This window comes from Caloenas nicobarica, chromosome 3 (genome assembly GCF_036013445.1).
Source record: "Caloenas nicobarica isolate bCalNic1 chromosome 3, bCalNic1.hap1, whole genome shotgun sequence".
Lineage (NCBI taxonomy): Eukaryota > Metazoa > Chordata > Aves > Columbiformes > Columbidae > Caloenas > Caloenas nicobarica.
The window spans coordinates 28,662,946-28,683,186 of NC_088247.1; the positions used below are offsets into that span (position 1 = coordinate 28,662,946).

Consider the following 20,241-nt stretch of genomic DNA (forward strand, 5'->3'; position numbering starts at 1 on the left):
ATCTACTCCTGGGTTACCAACAGGAAGTGAAAAGGAAAGCTGAGAAATATGAGGATCACTACCTCTTCCCCTTTTCCTGCTCCAAAGAAGCATAAGACTTGCATTTCACAACTAATAGAGAAAGAATGGACCATGACTACCTTTTTCGCAGAACCGACCAGTAAAGTGCAGTGGGCAGTCGCACTGAAATGAGGTGGCACCAGTAGGCAGAGAGAGAGGATGACAAGTCCCTCCATTATGGCACATTCCTTCCTGGCACACAGATGGCAGTTCAGGGGAAATCTGAGAGGGCACAACAGGCTCTGGCAACTCAGGCACATCAGAAGAAACCATAGGGAATGCTGTTGACAGATGTGTGGGTTTAGGAATCCTGAAAGGATAGAGACAATACATCAAAACAAAATATCATGAGACATAATTTTGCCACTACGCTTCAGCTTCATTTGAAAACAGTAGGGTTTTTTGTTTAGAAATTCAGATTATATTTAAGAAAATGTGAGTACATCAGTAATTCTCAAATCAAGCTCCCATCCTGAAATCTAGTAAAAAGATAATGAAGGTATTTTTTCCCCATGAGGGAGCAAGAAATTACCTCCATGCATGTAGCACAGTTTGTACATGCTCTCAGAATTCCTTTTCAGTGGATGTCAAGAATGTAGTGATTAAAAAATACAGGCCTGAATTATCAAATATGGTTTTGTTTTCATTTTTTACCACAAATTTTCTTGTTTAGAATGACATTATCTTTCTCTTCATAATTTTTGAGCTCTCGTGTTAACTACTAGACTGATATGTTAATAATTTTCCTCTTTTTAAGTTATTTCCTATCACAGTTGCTAGAAATTAGTTACCAATACCATCTGTTTGTCCTAATTATCAACTCTGTTTATTACTGCTTTTTATTTTATCCAGAGAGACAAACTTGTGGCTCACTAAAACTATACAAATTTAAGGCTACTGATTTACTAACCAGAACAACTCTTATATGTATAACACAAATTGTTACAATGAAGGCAAAACAAAAGGAATCAAAAGTAACAAGAAGATTAATGGCTCTTTAATAAGCTTGCACAACTAAGAAAAATAGTTCTCATTAAATTTTACATAAGAGCTAGACATTCTCTGATTTCATTAAGTTCAAAGGTTCTACTTTTTTCCAGAAGGCAACTTCTAATTCTAAAATTTGGCAACATTAATCCAATAAAATATTTTAATATTTTTACTTCATTAGTGATTTATACTTTCTGAATATTTCTCTTACGACTTAATGTTGTACAAATAGAGTATCATAATGGAGAATGGGAGACTGGATTGAACTGAAATGTCACTGACATTTTGGCTAAAACAGAACATAGGAATTATATATGTCATGCAATGGTTTATAGGCATCATAGAAAGTGAAAGTCAGCACTTCTGACAATGTATTAAACATCAACAGCCAAATTATTTTTTAGTTTAGTAAAAACTGAGGTATAAACCAGCTTTATAAAAAACAAGAGTGATGAAAGTGGTGTGATGGGACCCTTTCAGTGTGACTTTGCATTGGCATTTGTCTTCTTAGGCATTTGTCTTCTTAGATCTAGCTTCTGAATTAATTACATTACCCATTTAGTCATAACAACCTGAAAACTTATTTCAGTAATTTACTTTTTGGAATATATGTTTTATAAAGTACTAATAAGCTTCATAATATTGTGAAAGACAAAAATATAATACATTCCAGTTAAGTATAGCATGTGTAACTCTCATTAAATGAGAACATGAAAAAATCAGTTTTCTGAATCATCAATACAGCACCTGTAAAACCTGCACAAAGACAATGATACATGCTGGGAGGCAGGCAGGAAGGAAAAGAAGCCGGACAGAAGAAGGACAGAAATAATTTAGGACAAAGTACATATCTAAGGGATCCAGAGAAAGCCACAGTGACTAATAAAGGAGTGGAGCCCTGGGGAAGAGCAAAAGGGACACAGGGCTTATGAGACAACAAAGTGGAGACGTGCAGAGCAATAATGATAAGGGAACCACTAGAGGGGGACACTGAAGTAGGGACACAGACTGTGTCCAAAATGTAAGACAGCAAAAACACATGCACTGTGGTGTTTAGAAATGAAGATACAAGGAGTTCAAGGCAGTTAAAAGCCATTCGCTTTGTATGAGAGAAAAGCATCCAAGAAGATGGCAAACAAGAAAGCTCAAAACAAATCCCCAAAAGATTCTGGAGAGGCTTTTAAAGATTTTTAAGAAATAGTGACTTTCTGTTTATTTCCATGTACATTAGTAGAATAACGACATTTCCATTTACATGAATAGAATTACAACAAAGGAATTACTGGGTTTATAACCATCCTTTTCTCCTAAGGGAAATAACTAACATGAACTTCATATGGGCTATTCCATGCAGAGCAGCATTAAGTACACTAACATGTTATCATCTACACAGCTAGCACAGCAAATTAAAAATGCTTAGTCACCTGCTGCTGAGATTGCAACCACTGATTAAAAAAAAATTAAAATCTTCATTTTCTCCCCTAACATAAACTAAATATCTTTGAGAAACTCTGAACTAATAATAGGCTTATGTAAAGAAATCAGACATTTACAGGAGGAATGTATTGGCAGCTATTACTGGGATTTGGGTTTGATTTTTCTGTTCCTCCTGAAAAAAATCAAGAACAAAAACTAAATAAAACTTGGGGAAGAATCAGGGCATAATCTAAGCTCTCACTAGTAGTTATTAGAAAGACCATTTCTCTAATGACAGATAATCCTGTAGATTACCATTACAAAATTTATTCTTCTGAATCTGGTCACAGCTACTATCAGGAGTAAAATACTGAACGAGAGGGAAATCTGCCTGACTGGCAGGTTATGCATTCTTGTATCCACTGGAAGCACTGATTTCCAGCTGTGGAAGTTTCAGATCCCCTTTCAGGCGGCAAGCTACTGTTTTTTCTCTAAAACAGAATCACAGGAGTGTGCTTCAAATGAAATTTTATGAGCGCAAGCAATGCAGCCTCGCTTCATTTTTTGGATGACATTCTGATCCACAGAGAAGAAAGAGAGGAAAGCTTCTTGGCAGGTTGATTTCTCCCCCGGTTCATTTGCCTGTCTCTCGCAGTGCGTCAGCCTTTGCAGTGTTGTTCTGGATGTTTTGCTTCTAGATGGTGCCTGACTGCTTACGTGCCAGCATCGCTTCCAGGCACCCTGCAGCTCGCTGCCTTGCTGCAGAAGTGGAGGAGTTTGCCTGGGCTGGTTAGTGGGGCGAACGTCTGCAGCTGCTCTCACAAGCCATTCGAGCTGCTGCTGTGAATAAATAATGATGCCAGCTCAACCCAGTTTAACTAAAACATTTGTTTGAATAAAGAGCCGGGAAGTGTTTAAAGTAATTTAGTAATTGAGGTGTTAGAAGTTTTGACAAAGTGTAACAAAAATAAATCAGACAAAACTTGATTCACCGGTACTAGACAACGAGGCCACAATTTTCTGTTTTTTTTTTCTTTTAAATTCCCCAGCCTGTCACTGCCTTTCAGGTCAACAATGCACATGAAGATGATCTAACTTGCTATAAGCAACAACACATTGTTTTTAATCTTAAGATGAGCTCAAACAGCTGAATTTTAGAGTCTTGTAAGCTTGTGTTTTGTAGCTGAGTGCATGGAAATTTGAAATGCTTGCCTAAATATAGATGTTAGTGCAATTTGAAGTCTTGTTTATTTCATATTACATTCTTTACCACTCAAGATATATGATCAACTGAATGGCAGGAATATAGCGCTTAATGTTAAGTTATTAAACCAAAAGCACACATACCCTACCCAGCCCTGTTTCCCACTCCCCTGTGCTTTTCTTCTCTCTTAAAAAAGAGCCCAAAATTATTAGTGTATGGGGTTAGGGGCACTGTGGATTAAAAAGTTAAGAAAACATCTGGGAGGCCTCAGCTGTGCACTGATCTGGCAGTGCAGGGGCTCAGCCTTGCCAGGGAGTGTTGCTGGTTTAACCTCTGTGCTGGGGCCAGTGACCATGACCGGCGCCAAGAGAGCTGCAACTGTTCAGCCTGGAGAAGAGAAGGTTCATAGGGATCTTGTCAAGTTGCATAAACACCTGAGAGGGAGAGGAGGGCAGAAGATGGAGCCAGACTCTTCGCGCTGATGGCCAGTGAAAGGATGTGGGGCAATGGACACAAACTAAAATATAAGAAATTCCACCTAAATATAAGAATTATTTTTTTTTTCTCATAGAGGTGATTTATCTGTATAATGGACTTCAAACTGAGATCTGCAAAGAGAGCAGACTTGTACCCAAAGTCATTCATTATCAGGATGGTGGCAGCCATGTCTGCAGAAGCACTCTGACATTTTTGCTGAAGCAGGTTGATGAGACATGCAATGGCATGGGAGTCCCAATGATGTGATAACATCTCCACTGCCTATATCTTCTGGTACTTATGCACTTAACATTTTATTACTGAAGTAATGGATTTAACCTTATCTGATATAAGTGTGATAAGGAAGTTTGTATTTTTAGCTTGTCAATAAAGTAATTTGTGCTGGGAAGCAACTGCTTTTATTTGCAATTTTGCTTGGTAGAAAAGTGTGTAGATGCCATTTTTCTTGGGCTATGACAGACTATTATTTTAAGGAAATGTTTTAGATTTGGGAGCCAAAAGAAATATTTTTCAAGGGCATTAGCATGCATGATAGATTATAATTTCAAAACCTTATTAAAATGAAAACAACTGTACTTCATGGAAATGTTGATCTAAACAGGAATAAAAAATTAAAACCTTGCGTGTAATTTGGCAAGAACGAACAAAACATTTTACAGACTGTTTATTTCCCTGTTCACAACCATGTCAAGAAGAATACTTTAAATGGCATTTCACTGATTTCAATGAATCCATGGAACAGTGTATCTGCACACTTACCCTACTGTAGAAACCACTTAAATTACTCAACAGAGTAACTGAGGAAACAAATTAAGAGATTACCAGAGAGAGATCATTTTGTTCAGCAGTTTATATATGAAATTTATTTCCTCACCCATCCCAGTCTTTGTTTGATTTGAAAGAATCAGGTGTCTGCTTTTGTAACAGAGATGACTAACGACCAGATCTATCTCTTCAAAAAATCCAATTCTAAGTGTATTTTCCAGGCTATGAGCCCAGCTTCTCTCTCCTACCAGGCGCAACATTTGGTAGCAGAACTCAGTGATATTGTAGTTGCGGATTTCAATTTAAAAATTTGCAGTTGGTATAACATCATTTGCAACTGCTTTAGCACACACAGCATCTCATTTAATGGTGCAAACTCTTAGCAATGCAAATAATATATTCAATATACAATGCAGCCTAGGGTGTGAGAATGCAATTAACAGATATAATTAAGTTTATGAAAGCTTGGTTTACAAATCCAAAGAAAAAATTACAATCTCCAGTATGCATAGCAATGCCAGATACGGGAAGAAATGTCAGGTATGGAAAGAGAGGTCAAAGAGGAAAGAAGAAAGAGGAATACATGTGCTAAGAGACATTCCTGTTCTGTTTGCTTTAAAGTATGTAGATACCATAGACTTTGCAACAGATAAACAAGTTAATGTGACACAATTTACAGCAACAATTCTTTATGTTGAAAATTTAATAGCAAAGGCTTTCCTAAAAAGTCATTAAAGTGAATTTTCCTTAGATGACATCTGAAAAAAAAAAAAAAAATCTCTTAGCCCCTAGGTTTAGGGCATGACAAAAAATGGTTTCTCTAGAACAAAATTTCTGTACCAAATGTAGTTCTCTTTTTACTTGACTTGCTTGCAGAAGTAAATGAGCTTTGAATATCTCTGGTTTTTGCACCGATCTTTACTTTGTCTTGGTTTTGCCATTTTGTAGCCTTCCCCATCCTCCTTTTCAAGTTTTTCTTTACTTTCTATCATCCAAACATTAAACTCAAAAAAAGGAGAGCAATCAAAACTACAGAGCACTGAGTGGACCAATGTGCAAATCTTAAAATTTTTGAAGTTTATGCAAATCTCAAATCTGTCTGAACTTCAGCTTTCTTTTTTACATTTAGTCAATAGTCACAGAGAAGCACTTCCCAGTTTCATCTTGGCTGCTGTTTAGAAATACAGCACTTGAAATACCCGAGTACTGCATTTTTTCTGTTGATTTATGCAACTACTTTGTTTCTTGAAACCAGTGGTTTTGAATGGGGAATGTACTTTCATTCCCTCCTTGAAAATTCTCCCAGTCCTGAATAGCTGAGTAAATTCTACTGGGTAAATTGAGTTCCTGTAACAGAGATGCTGTGAGAGCTGTCTATCACATCACAATTCCGAATGAAGTCACTAATTTTTACCAAAGATTCTCTCTAGCTTCAAGGGCTATAGTTGTTCTTCTACCTCCATGATGCCATCCACAATTTAGACTCCAAAATGGAAGATCTACCTATGGCATATTTTTGTAGCACAATGTGTCTGTGAGGGATAAAGGATAATCGCTTCTTGATCCCGGATATAAAATTGATATCCTATGTAATAATTCATCTTGGGTAGGATTTCTGCGCTTTAATTCTCAGGGCTATGGTCTATGCCCACAGTAAAGATTCTCCAGATGGCTAGAGTCCTGCCTTGCTAAGAAAGAAAATGAAGTGCTTCAAGAGGTATACTAAAAAAACCAGAATTGATATAGTGGAAAAATCCAAGTCTGTACATAGATGAATATTCTAACCCAAGCCATGGGGAACCATATGGGAACAATATTCCTTTCTCCACTCAACCCAATGAATGGTTGTTCCATGCAAGGCAGAACAGACCAAGAGACTGGGTTTGGGGAGTTCTTACAGCACTTCTAGTAGCAGTCTGGCAATTTCGTAATTCCACCATTCCATCAAGCTGAGGACACAACTGAAGTCAAGTGTCTGATAAATCAGAACAGTGAACTCACCATTTATCTGAAGAATAAGAAGGGAAAGCAGATATGTAGCACTGTTAGATGTGTCTTGTACAGTTGTATCATTTCTTCGGGGCATGCCTAGTACATTTTGCCCTCTGTGAGATACACTTTTGAAGGATGAGGAAAGGCACTCTCATACCCTAACAGGAGTGATGGGGACTGCCAAGATAATCAAGGGGCTTGCAGAAATGCATGGAAACACATACTTTGGCAGGCTGGAACTTCAATGCACCCTGGATTACCTTATAGATAAAATGCAGTTTTGAGAGTTCATACTTTATTTTTAGGTGCCTCACATGAGAATAGTTTAGGCATCTAAATAATTGCACAAACACAGTCCTTAAACTCTTTTTGCATTCATTTCTCAATGTGCTGAAAATAATGCTTGCCCACATAGTAAAAGTAGGGGAGGCCTACATTGCTTTATAAATATTAATTAAGATTGCCAAATAGAAAGCATTCTACTATTCAAAGACTAACTGGAGAGATATGGAAATATAAAAAGGCATTCTGTATCAAACTCTATTGAAATTACCACGAGAGCTGGCCTGCAAGACAGATGAGACAGACATGTAGAAATTAGTACAGAAAGAGTTAAAAATGCAGAGTACTGTAATGTATTATCTAGTATTTATTCTAGACTTAATTTCTAATTATATTTTAATGCTGCAGAATGGCTGGCATGCATAAAAACAAACATCATTTATTCATCAGTAATCTAGCATTTAATTGAAATATTACTGCATTCTTATTGAGTGTATAAGGAAGAACACTGTAAATATGACACGTAAAAAACCCCTCATAATATTAACAGAGTAAAAAAATATATTATGAAAACTTCCAAAATACTATTTTACAAGGTAACAGATAAGGAACTAAAATAGTAGGCCTTTATGTACATTTTTTCTATGAGGAAAAATGATTTTATAGTCAATAAAGTATGTGTCACAGATGAGAGAGTGAACAACAGCTCATAGTGGATCTGGGTAATGGGTTGTACTTAAGAACAGGCTTCACCAAGGGCAAGTCCCCCCGACCAACTTAGTGGCCTTCTATGATGGAGTGACTACATCAGTGGACAAAGGAAAGGCTGCAGATGTCATCTACCTGGACTTCTGTAAAGCCTTTGGCATGGTCCCCCGCAACATCCTTCTCTCTAAATTGGAGAGATATGGACTTGGTGGGTGGACTGTTTGGTGGATGAGGAATTTGCTGGATGGTCGCATCCAGAGAGTAGTGATCAATGGCATAATGTCTGGATGGACACTGGTGACAAGTGGTGTTTCTCAGGGCCCATACTGGAACCAATACTGTTTAATATCTTCATCACTGACACAGACAGTAGGAGTGAGAACAATCCCAGCAGGTCTGTGGATGACACCAAGCTGAGTGGTGTCGTTGACACGCCTGAAGGATGGGATGCCATCCAGAGCGACCTGGACAGGTTTGAGAAGTGGGCGCATGTGAACCTCAAGTGCAAAGTCCTGCACCTGGGTGGGGGCAACCCCCAGCATCAATACAGGCTGGGGAATTAAAGGACTGAGAGGAGCCTGGCGGAAAAGGATTTGGGGGTACTGGTGGATGAAAGACTGGACATGAGCCAGCAATGTGCACTTGCAGCCCAGAAGGCCAATCATGTCTGACTGCATCAAAAGAAGCATGGCCAGCAAGTTGAGGGAGTTGATTCTGCCCCTCTACTGACTCTGGTGGGAGCCCACCTTGGCAGTACTGCATCCAGCTCTGGAGCCCTCAGTACAGGAAAGACATGGACCTGTTGGAGAGGGTCCATCGGAGGGCCACCAAGATGAGCAGAGGAATGGAACACCTCTCCTATGAGGACAGGCTGACAGGGTTTGGGTTGTCCAGCCTGGAGAAGAGAAGGCTCTGGCGAGACCTTATTGAGGCCTTTCAGTAATTAAAAGGAGCCTATAAGAAAGATGAGGATAGACTTTTTAGCAGGGCCTGTTATGATAGGACAACAGGTAATGATTTTAATCTAAAGGAGAGGAGATTCTGGCTAGACATGAGAAAGGAAGTTTTTCCAATAAGGGTGGTGAAACACTGGCACAGGTTGCCCAGAGAGGAAACATTCCAGGCTGGGCTGGATGGCATTCCAAGCAGCCTGATCTAGTTGAACATGTCCGTGCTCATTGTGGGGGTGGTTTAACTAGATGACCTTTGAAAGTCCCTTCCAAACCTTATCTGCTGCCTGCTACTGTTTAATTTTAATTTTATTTTTTTCCCCTAAAGCAATATAATATTTTAGAGCATCCTAGTGTAAAAGACAATGCTGGTAGTTGCTTTTTCCTGCTTCTCATCTTAGCAGGAAATGACTGTAAGTGTACACTAAAAACATTCATATTCTTATTAAAGGGATCTTCCTAAAGGAAAGTTGTTAAATGCTGGAGCATGGAATATTTTTCTTTCATGCAATTGGAAAACTCTTCGAATTTTGGCCTCAATGTGGTTTTGGAATGAGCATTCTCACTTTACTTGAGAGTGAACAAATAGTGTAACAATGGCAATGACAGCAGTACCAAGAACAATCAATAACAGAGTAATTAACATGTTCAATGCTTATGACATCATCTTCAATCTCTTTTCAATTCCAAATTCTCCAAGGCATCAAAATGACACCCAAAATAACCTTTTCCCTCCTAAATATTTGAAGACATTTCATCTGCCAATAAAATTCTTTGGACAGCATTCACTTCATCAAACATTATCTGCCCAAGAGTTTGGAAACCTGCACGAGCTGATCACCTTGGTTCTCGCTGTAGATGATCTATGTGTAGAGAGAGGCATCTCTAGTTCAGCCTGCTGTAAAATAGGTGATCACCTTTGTCCATTGACTACAGATGGAACTGAACAAATTAACTCTGACAAGTGAGGACAAATTCCTAGTACTCACTCTGTCATGCTTAAAATCATGCATGTTTTGATTATATAACTGAAAAACATCCCAAATCATTTTCAGGTATGCAAAATGTACCTTTACAGCAAAAGACAGAGCTTGGTTTACCCTATTACAGCCTAAAGTGATCTTTCTAAACCTTTAAGTAATCTAAGTTCGCAATGAAGAGACCGATATTTAACATTAGCAAGAGAATGTGACTCTGGTTTAGCAATATCTTAAAACACAGAGAGATAGTAACACGCAGCATCATCAAGACTGCAACTGAGAAGTTTATTACTAGTGTGAACAATGGCAAGAAAAACATAAGAGTTCACAACCAAGAAATAAGGAGAGGAAACTCCAGTTACCTTGACAGCAGATTTCCATATTTCCTTTGAATTTGCGGAACTGTACTCAAAACTGTCTGCACAAGAATCAAGATAAAATGCAGCAGAACAACAACATGCCACTGCACTGCACTAAAATAGTTTATGTTAAGACTAGGAATAATTAAGGAGCCGCCTTTCCTCAACCTGGATTACTAACAGAAAAATGCTAAAAATGAATTATTAATACCCTCCCATCTTCTTATCAGCTGAAAGTTGTGACATGGCAAGATCATAAGGAGGTAGAGAACATATTAAACTAAAAGTATGTTATATTGAAATTATCAGGTGGTTAACTTGTTCCAGGGTAACATTTAAATGAGTTGATATTTTGCATCTATTGATCTCAACAGCTTTTGGTTATCTTAAACAGTGCCTGAACCCAAATGCTATGTCATAGGAGGTTTAAATACCTGCTTATGATTTGGGACTAGGCAATACCAGTTGCCAGAAGTCATTGATCTATCCAACTACAAAACAAGTGTTAAAGCAAGAGAGAAAGAGAAATCCACAGCAAAACTGGGAGAATATTCTCAATGACAGAGTGAGTGAATACTTCTCATTGTTACTTTCAAATTGCACTACGTCTTTCTGCCATCCTTCCTTCAGTAACTTTAAGTCATGAAGGCCATCTATATTGAAAGCATTGATATTGGAGAATTAACAGGGTCATTATCTCAAAGCAGGTTAATTTTCAGAATATCAGCCAAATCCTCATCAGCATATCAGCAGAACAAGCTTTTAAGAAAGCTGTCATCTGAATTAAATCAGAATGTTAAAAGATATATTTTTTTTTCTTTATTACTTTCTTGATTTCCTTGTGAAAAAAATGGACAATTCACTTAGAATTCATGATTCAAAATATCTAACTTCGTTATATAAATGACAAAAATAAAATCCACCATATCAAGCAGATTGTGCTTAGCCATTTCCAAAGCGCTTAGGATGGCTTAGAAGGTACAAATATACCTTTTTTAGTAAAACACGTAAGTTTGTTCAAAAATAATGTTATTCTAATTAATATTTTTTTCAAATTTGATGAAATCTGGTGAATTTCTTTTATCAACTTTAATTCAGCCAAGAAAATTTTCTATCTTCTGGTTTATGAAATGGATTTTACAACTGGTAAACACTGGAAGTCAGTTACTGATGTCACACTCATGTTTATAGTGCCCAGAAACTGAAGAGGTGTAATCACTTAATTTTTATACAAGACTCAATTTTATACCATCAGTGAAATATGTCAGGCAGTTGATTCTAAGAAATTACCGCATTTTCAATTGACTAATGTCATTTGGCCTTCGGCCTAGCTCTTTACAGATGTAAAAATTTCGTATTACATCTTGGATTCTAAGGATATTTTGACAGTTAAGGAATGCCAACACACTTTTATGTCAACCAGGAACTTGTATGAGTATGAGTAGTGTAGCATCTTCTCCTATTTACCTCTTAATTTTACAGTGAATGGAGAGAGGAAAAATGCGGAAAACTGGCTTCAGAGATCTGGTCTGAAGCATGTGTGTCTCAACGAGTTCTTGCACATCACAGAGACAGGTTGGTTTTGTTTGTTTGTTTCAGTCCCTTTATGTGCCTGTCCTCTTTTTGACACTACTTGCAATTTTAACACCTCAGGGTTTTATGAGCTGAAATCCTTCCCTTTCCTTGTACATAGATAAATTACTTAAGATTTCTACTGTTGCTATGACCAACCACAGCTTCCTGTAAACTTCAGAGCTTCAAAACAAATCCTCAAACCCATAATTATTATTTTTTCTAGAAATTTACTAATGACTTGAGAAAGATGTGATTAGGAGCTGAAGGAGAGGGCACAAACCCCAAACTCATCTATATCTTATATGTGTGATTTTGAGTGAATGGTCAAAAATGTACATGAATACCTACTCCAGTTTTGCACAGATGAAACACTGATTTCTATACACTCTGAATATTCTACACATTACAGAATTTGATCTTCTGAAAGCCAGGCTGTTTTTGTAACTCTTCACTTTAATGTTTACACGTGTATTCTGAATTGCTTATGCTTCTGGTTTCTACTTCTGTGAAGAAAAAAAAAAAAGATTTTTTATTCTCACAAATATATCAGATCAAGACCTGTCTCAGTTTTCAGGTTAAATTTCTGAAGCATTTTCCCTTTATCCAAGGGCTATAATTTCACTTTTAAAGAAGGAAGGAGAAAAAAAGGGAAGGATACAACAGGATTTAGATCTGTTCTTTTTCTGAATATTTACCTCAACATAGATCAATAGTGTATTTTTTTAAAACATTATACTAGTGTTTCAAGGCTGCAGGGGGCACTGATGCACTGTATATCTACAGTACTGCAGAGCAAGAGTCAGACAGGATATGATTAAACATTCCTGCAGGTTACAGATACAGAAAAAACACATAAGCTATTTATAATCAATTTAGGTTTTGAGAAATTAGGTAATTGTAAAATATTTATATGAATTTTGAAGGAGAATTAATGTTTCTTTTACTGGTAAATATATTTGTTTTTCTGTTGCAATGAAGTAGTTGTAGGGATAAGACTGTTTTCTTAACTTTATAACCAAGGTCCCTTGAAGGATGATATATCTTTCTAGTATTGCATTACTTAATATTACAGCCTTAAGCAAACAGTCCTCATTCCCTGTAGAAAATAAAATTTTGCTTAGCAGCTCCCCAGAGAAGACCATTTGTTTACTGTTGATAATAGCTTGTTTATATATAAATCAGCCAATACAGACACTATCTGATTCACAGACTCATTTAAGTAAGAATGTATTACATAAGAAACTATGTAAGAAATAATTGTATGTTTAGAGAGACAATTATATATTTTATCAGTGTATTCAACATTTTCTATTTTAGGACCTAGGAATGATGGCATCTAAAATGTAGAGATTTCCTGACAATAAGAATGTATGACAATTTATCACTCAGCAACATATGGTAGACATGCAACCATGCCTACATCGTCTATTTAACATTCAGTACTGCTTGTTTTTTCATTAATTCCTTTATGCACATAATTCCTTTTTTTTTTTTTTTTAATGTAACTTACATCATGGTTTCATCTCTTCTCTTTATCTCCAATCTTCATATTTCCTGCAGTTACAACTGTATTAATCCTAATAAATTATGGCTGTCTATACAATCCTTTATTTTAACACAGGAACACATAAAGAAGCCACCACTTCAATTGGTAGTTTGTACCAATTATAATTGTTACTGTTACAGCTTTTTTGGTTTATTACCAGCTCAGATGTTCTGGTTAGAGTTTCCAGACATTGATTCTAACATGCTGGTCTCTATTGAGCTAAAGAAACCTCCTTCATGTCCAGTGTTCCTCCTCATTAAACATATGTGCTACCTTCATATACAATATAATCACCTCAGTCATATTTTAGAAAAAATATAAAAGAGGCTGATTCCTAAAGTATCATTCTGTATAACATAAAAAAATCACTAATTATTTTGAGGATGTTTTAATTATGCATTTCATCTTTTTCTTTTAGGTATTGCTCCAGTACACACCAGTACACAATAAAATACAGTACAACCAATATCAAGTGGATAGTGTACACAGAAATGAAATTGCCTTCCTACTTTCTTGCTCAGATGCACAGAAATGACATTTAGCATTTTGCTCCAGAAGCTTACATTGAGTTGCATTAACTAAAAATAACTCTTCAGGACATTGTTCTTCCTTTGGGGTTTAGCCTGTTTAAAGAACTTCAAATATGAAGTTTTGTACAAAATTATTTATTTAAAAAAATTACTACTGATTTCCCTTTTTCAGGCTCTCTTTTTCTTGTAAAAATTAAACCTGCGATGTTTCAGCAATTTCAGAGGATTTTAATTTTATTGCAAATACCTTTTATGAAGATAATTGCATACTCATAGATGAAATTTGGGTTCACAGATTCACAATACATATCACTACAATGGACACCTTTTGAAAATCAATAATATAAAGGACTTTTAAAAAAAATTGTGGTTTAAAATTTGGATTATTTAGTGAATTCAGATCTGAAAAGGGCAGCTGTTATTAAAAGTGCTCTGGCAAAAATAAGCTCAAACCATTTTTTAATTGTAAAAAATATTCAAAATATTTTTCAAAAAGTGGAATATTATTTGTGATGGATTTTATTTTCTACTAAAAAAACCAGGTTTTATGAAATTGTTGATTGTTTCTCTTTTATCTTTGTTAAATGAGACTTTTACAAACCCACAAATACTTTATAAGTCATGAAGTCCTGTGTGCTACCCACTGACACAATGAAGAACACAGAATGGATGCCAGCAGAGAGCTGCTAGACAGAATAGAACTGAACTTCCAAACTTTTCTCTTGACATTCCAGCTGTTAGCAGTTCAAAGCAACTCTCATGATTTCTTATTGCTTCTGTATCAAATTCAAAAGTGAATCTCAAAAATGAAAAAAGTCAAAAAGAAAGTATTATACTGATTCAGGCTTCCAGTAGGCAAATTATTCCTTTCAGTATGACTCTCATTCTTACTTATTCTGTCTAATATGCCTTTCTCTTCACAATACAGCCTGGTATAGTAACAAGAGCAACTATATCTCCATTCCGAGGCACTCTCTGCACACGACTTGAAAGTCATGGAAACCTGTTCCAAAGTTTAGTTATTTGTGAGTATAAAACAAAATATTTTTTTCTCTATTTCTAGATTTCTGTAATTGGAATTACAGCAAATGCTGGCACTAAAGCTAAATGTGACTGTTGTCCAATGAGGAAAGCATGCAAGATAATTTCTTTTACTATTTGATTGTTTTTAGACAATTCCTTCTGCTATACACTTGGCTTTTCTGAACCACTGCTCATAATAAATTTAAGACTATATATCTAGGGAAATATTCTGAAAGCAGAATTCTGTCAAAACATCCATGCACCCAACTGCAAGTTTTAGATGGGCAGAACAAAAACAAGATTATTTTTTCTATTTTAAGAGAGTAGAAGAAGAGGGGTTTATTATTCGCATACCTGTCTGGCTAGAAGCTCAAGTGATTATTTCAGGAAGCTACTGAACCATCCCACTTGATATCTTGTGTCACTAAGATAACATTTCTTAAGCACTAAGGTAAAGTTTCCAAAAAATATTACAATGGCTATGATGCATGATGCTATTAATTCTGTGAAAAATATAGGTAATGAATTTTTAGGAACTTTCAAAAATGGTTTTAAAGTTAGTTTTTATTTTGTGAATCTGCTCCAGGTTTGTAGGAAATTTGGGATGTTCTCAACCCTTTTTTTTTTTTTTAATTCTAGCAATACACTTCCATTTTCATGTTTCTAATATTATTTTGTTACTATGGGAAGCTGTGCTGAAACCTGAAATAAAAAGGTTACATTAATTCATGAGAAAATGAGTCTTTCTCATAAATCTTAAAAATGTATTTTCTTAATACAAATTTTTTTCATGGTTTTACATTTCAAAAGCGAATCACATTCAAGTACAGTTCTTGTTTGGATAACAGAATTTCCAGGGAAATATAAATACTCAAAGTGATTTGGCAGAAGATGATGAACACTGTCGTTAGCCTAGAGCAACCCAAAATGTTGTGGCAATCTGTAGGATTCCTGGAACTATGATCTTTGATGTAAAGCAAAACAGGGGTCCACCTCATTTGCTGGAGCTAAAAATATACAGCTGAAATCCTACACTTCTCCACCCATCAGTTTACCATATAATCCACAGGTAAGAAAGGCTGAAAGATTGCAAAAAGGCTTTTAAGCTATCTTAGCAGCCTTCTAATTCTGATCACTCTTAACACTGAAGAAGCTCCAAGTACAGAGATTTCATTGTGTTGTCCTTTAGACTCTAATGCCTCCCAAAATTTCTGAACCACTCTATGCTGGTCCACTGAGCTCTGTCACATCCTTAACTCTCTTATCTCCTATGTAAGAACTTGTGATGATCTACTGAAAAGGCACCTGATTGGCAATCTCTCTCATTTCTACATTTTAGATATGTGCTGTGGATGGATACAGTGACTTTCTACCCTAGTCACAGGTGTTTATGGGGCTTTAAATCTACCACTCAATGTAAAAAGGCCAAAGTAGGTATAGATTTTTTTTGTTGCAACTGAAGTCATTAACACATTTCTTCTTCGTAAAGTATTTACGTAAAAAATTCAGTTCTACACTATGAGCGTTCCCAGTAAAGCTTGGCACTTTATTTTACTCATGTATAAAGGGATCAATTTATATGCAATGGTTAAGCATTTAGGTTTAAAGAAGTTTTATTAATTCCATTAATAAATTTAGTAATCATATAGAGTAAGAATCCCCAGTAACTGGAGATATTCAATATCATGTAACTGCACTAAAATAGATACAAAGGTGTGACAAGAGTGCAAAATAGCATTTCTCCAGCACTGAAGCTTTTCTTTAGCACATGAAACAAATGTGTTAAAAAATAATGAAGTACATATGAACAGCAGTAGAAAGACAATTTCATTAAAATAACTGAGAGTCTCATTCATAATAAAGTTTCCTTTCAGTGCAACTGTGTCATAGTGTTTTCCAAAATATTTAATTGAGATACTATTTATTTTCATCAACACACTGCCTCAGACTTATGCATTGGGATGCATACATTAACATATATACTTGCAAATGGCTCCTTGTTAAAAACAGAAGGAAAAAAGTGCATTACATCCTTGAAGTTTTATCTTATTAGTTTCCATGCAGGTATCTGGCAATTCCAGCAGAAATCAAGACCTCAGAACAATTTTTCGTTATAGACACACTAACAGACAGTGACTGCCACTGAATTCTGTTGAGGGAACTAAGAAACAATCCTCTGTTGGTATAATGCCAGTGCCTAAAGTCAAAGAAGGGTAAGCTCGGTCAAGATAAAAATCACAAAAAATTATTAATAATCTTCCAGAAATAGAGAGTTGCTCCAAGAAAGCTTGGTGATAGTTTTGTGATATGCTGACAAGAGGCAACCTTTTCCAGAAATAGGGAAATGTAATATTTACCTGCATTTATGCATCCCCTGAATATATTTGACACATGGATTTGTCTAATATCCATCACAAACAATTTCCACAGAATGTTTCAAAAGACTGAGCTAAAGGCTTACATAACAATTTATAGTGATTTTGAAGATTTATAACAGTAGGAAAGATTAGATCTGTCACATCTTCATTTTTTAAAATTTTTCAACAGTGAAGTCTATATGTCCGAAAAGTCACCATTTGAATAGGAATGCCAAAAGAAGAAGAAGAGGTAGCAAAAAACCACCCAGAATTCATGTACTCAGAACAGGAAGGAAATTGCACAGGAGAGCAGAACTCACAAAGCAAAAGAAAACATTGCAAACCAAACAAATGTTGTAAAAGAAGAGGGAAATCAAGAAGGACAAATGAAGCAAAGAGGATGCAAGTATATAAAAACAACTCAGGCACTGGAAAAGGATGAAAAGGCAATTAGAAACAAAAAGAAAAGGTTATCAGCCAGCAAAGGCAATAGATGAGGGAGGAAAAAAGTAACAAAATAAATGTATAAAGAAGAACAAATGCTTGTTATCACTCTCTGTGTTAAAATCACAAAGAATTGTTGTTAACATAATATCAAGCATCATATACATGGTGAATACAAATGTATTATATTTCTGAAGCTTCATCTTCAGTTCTGTACTTCAGAGACATTTAACCCAATCTTTATGTTAATCACAGAAAATGTGTTAAATAAATAAAACGTTGTTAATTTTCTTCTACAGTGTTGAAGAGCACTACATATTCTTATTTTTGCTTTTTCAGAATTGAGCACATAACTCTAAACTGTTAATGAAAAAATATTAACATAGCTACCTATGCTGAGATGTAAGAATATAACAAAGTCTGAATAATCTCTCATGTACAACAGAAGCTCAATGTTTCTCAAAGGATCTTGCATTTATTCATAAACTAAGGTGTAAGTAGACAGAAAAGCGTAAGTTTGGAACTCTGGAATTTCCCCTTGAGGTGTAAACCAGCCTGTACATTTCATTGAATTCAAATTTTTCAGCTCAAGTGGATTCATATGAAGGAACTCTTTAACCTTACCTGAATCTTGTATGGGCTCTTACCTAACACACAGTACTCACCACCATAAGCATTTTTCCCTTCCAGGTATGGAATGGTAACTATTTGGCTTTCACAACTAGCTGAAAAATAACTTTCAACAGGCCCAACCTCCCACTTTCCAAAGTATGCAGTTCATTCCAAAGATAGAAATCAAATACCTCAGATGCATGTTGTCAGATGCTCTGAGTTGTGATGTTTTATCATATTCTGAAAAAGCATGAAGTTCCATAAAGGAAGAGACATGCTGAGAGATTGCACAGGAGGCTGAGTATCAAAAAACTGTTACGGGTCTGTTGGGATGTTTGTAAAAATATCACCAAAAACTACAGAATGGAAACGGGAGTACTCACATATAAGGAAGGGAATTTAGAGCTTGTTGGAAAGTGGGTAAGTGAGGAGAAAGAGGAACTGATGGCTTACTGAAAACATGTAGAGATCTCCAAAATGTATTGCACGGCTCCTGAGAAAATTGCCATGCATTAGGAAACCCATCAGTCCTCTTGATGGAGTGGAACTTGGGTAATGCACAGTCAAGAGTCTCTTTCCTAAATGCAAATAGCAATCAGTGTCTTTGCTGAAATGAAGTTCAGATTCAGCCTGGAAAAAAGCATCTTAAGATGAATTAACAGCAAAACAAAATCTTTGAAAAAAATCAGCCAAAAATCCAATGGGCAGTAATGAAGAACTCAGCTTATTAGCTCCTGTGTGTGAGTGCAAATCAGCCTTTTACATTTGCATTCATCAGTAAGACTGCTCTTAGGAAAACAGCAAACAGTATTTTTCTGTTTCCCAATAAGGAATTTTTTAAAAGAGAAAAAATCATGTCTTGGATAGATATACATATGTGTATGTATGTATGTGTATATATACATGTATTTGTGCTTGTTTGACTGAAAATGAGTTAATTTTCTTCATGCAGTTAGAAATCTTTCTTTTTTATAGCTAGCAAGGTCATTATTTGGACTTAGTCTGAGAACAAGAAGATAACACCCTGGGACAGAGTTAATGTTTTTAATTGCTCTGGTCTGAGAGCCGAGGACACTCTGAGCACTCTGCCCACAGGTGTCAGGCATCAAGGAAGGGGGCATGGATGGGGCAGAGCTTGACTGGCATCCAGACCAATCGATAAGAGTATTCCATCCCATTAGCCCCATGCTTCATATTTAAGGAGAGTCGGGATCTTCTGCTTTCTCTCTCGCTTCTTGGGTTTTTTTGCTCTCTTTGTCAGAGCAGGGGGAGTTCTGTTTGGGACGTATAGTTCGGCCTTTTGTCATTTGCAGAGGCCTCTGGGCCTTTCTGCCTTTTTTGTCCTATTTTCTCTCTTTGGGATCAGCTGTTTGGGACCAAGTGCTGCTTCCTGGGACTGGCTGCTCAGTGTGGATGGAGTTCGTGAGGAATTGCATTGAATATCTTTTATTTTATATTCTATTTCTATTTTATATATGTTTACCGAAGTCTCTCCCTTCCCTTTCAATTCACTTGCCTATTTGGGGGGAGCGGGGAAGGAGTGAGTGAGCAGCTATCATGGTTGTATTGTTAGTTTGGGTTAAACCACAGCAAATTTATTTCTGTGCGTGTGTTTGGAATGTTTGAATTTATTCCATGCAGTAAACTCACGAATATAAAGCAGTCTTAGCTCCCAGACATTAAAACAGAAGTCAGCTGCCTAAACACCAACCTTTAAGTCTGGGACTCAAAGCTTCATTTATATCTGTCATCTGTATTCTACCCGAAAGTGATAGTAATTTTTCCTGCAAATCTATTCCAGTAACATTTTCTGAAACACTTACAGAAGCACTCTATTGCATTAACACATCACAAGTGTCTTACTTGTTTCAGAAGAAGGAAAAAATAAAAAATATTTCATTTCTTAAAAGATCTCATCAGAGATCTGTTATTTCCAATTGTCTGTTCTGC

At 36.2% G+C, this 20,241-nt stretch overlaps 1 protein-coding gene across 1 annotated transcript in view; it reads right to left on the reverse strand.

Moving 5' to 3' along the window:
* EYS (eyes shut homolog) overlaps nucleotides 1-20,241 on the reverse strand; it is an 826,250-nt gene that overhangs the window by 219,785 nt on the left and 586,224 nt on the right. Inside the window, exon 36 of the mRNA XM_065631328.1 lies at nucleotides 141-370. Within this exon, the coding sequence (XP_065487400.1) occupies nucleotides 141-370 (230 nt within the window). The remainder of the gene's footprint in view (nucleotides 1-140; nucleotides 371-20,241) is intronic.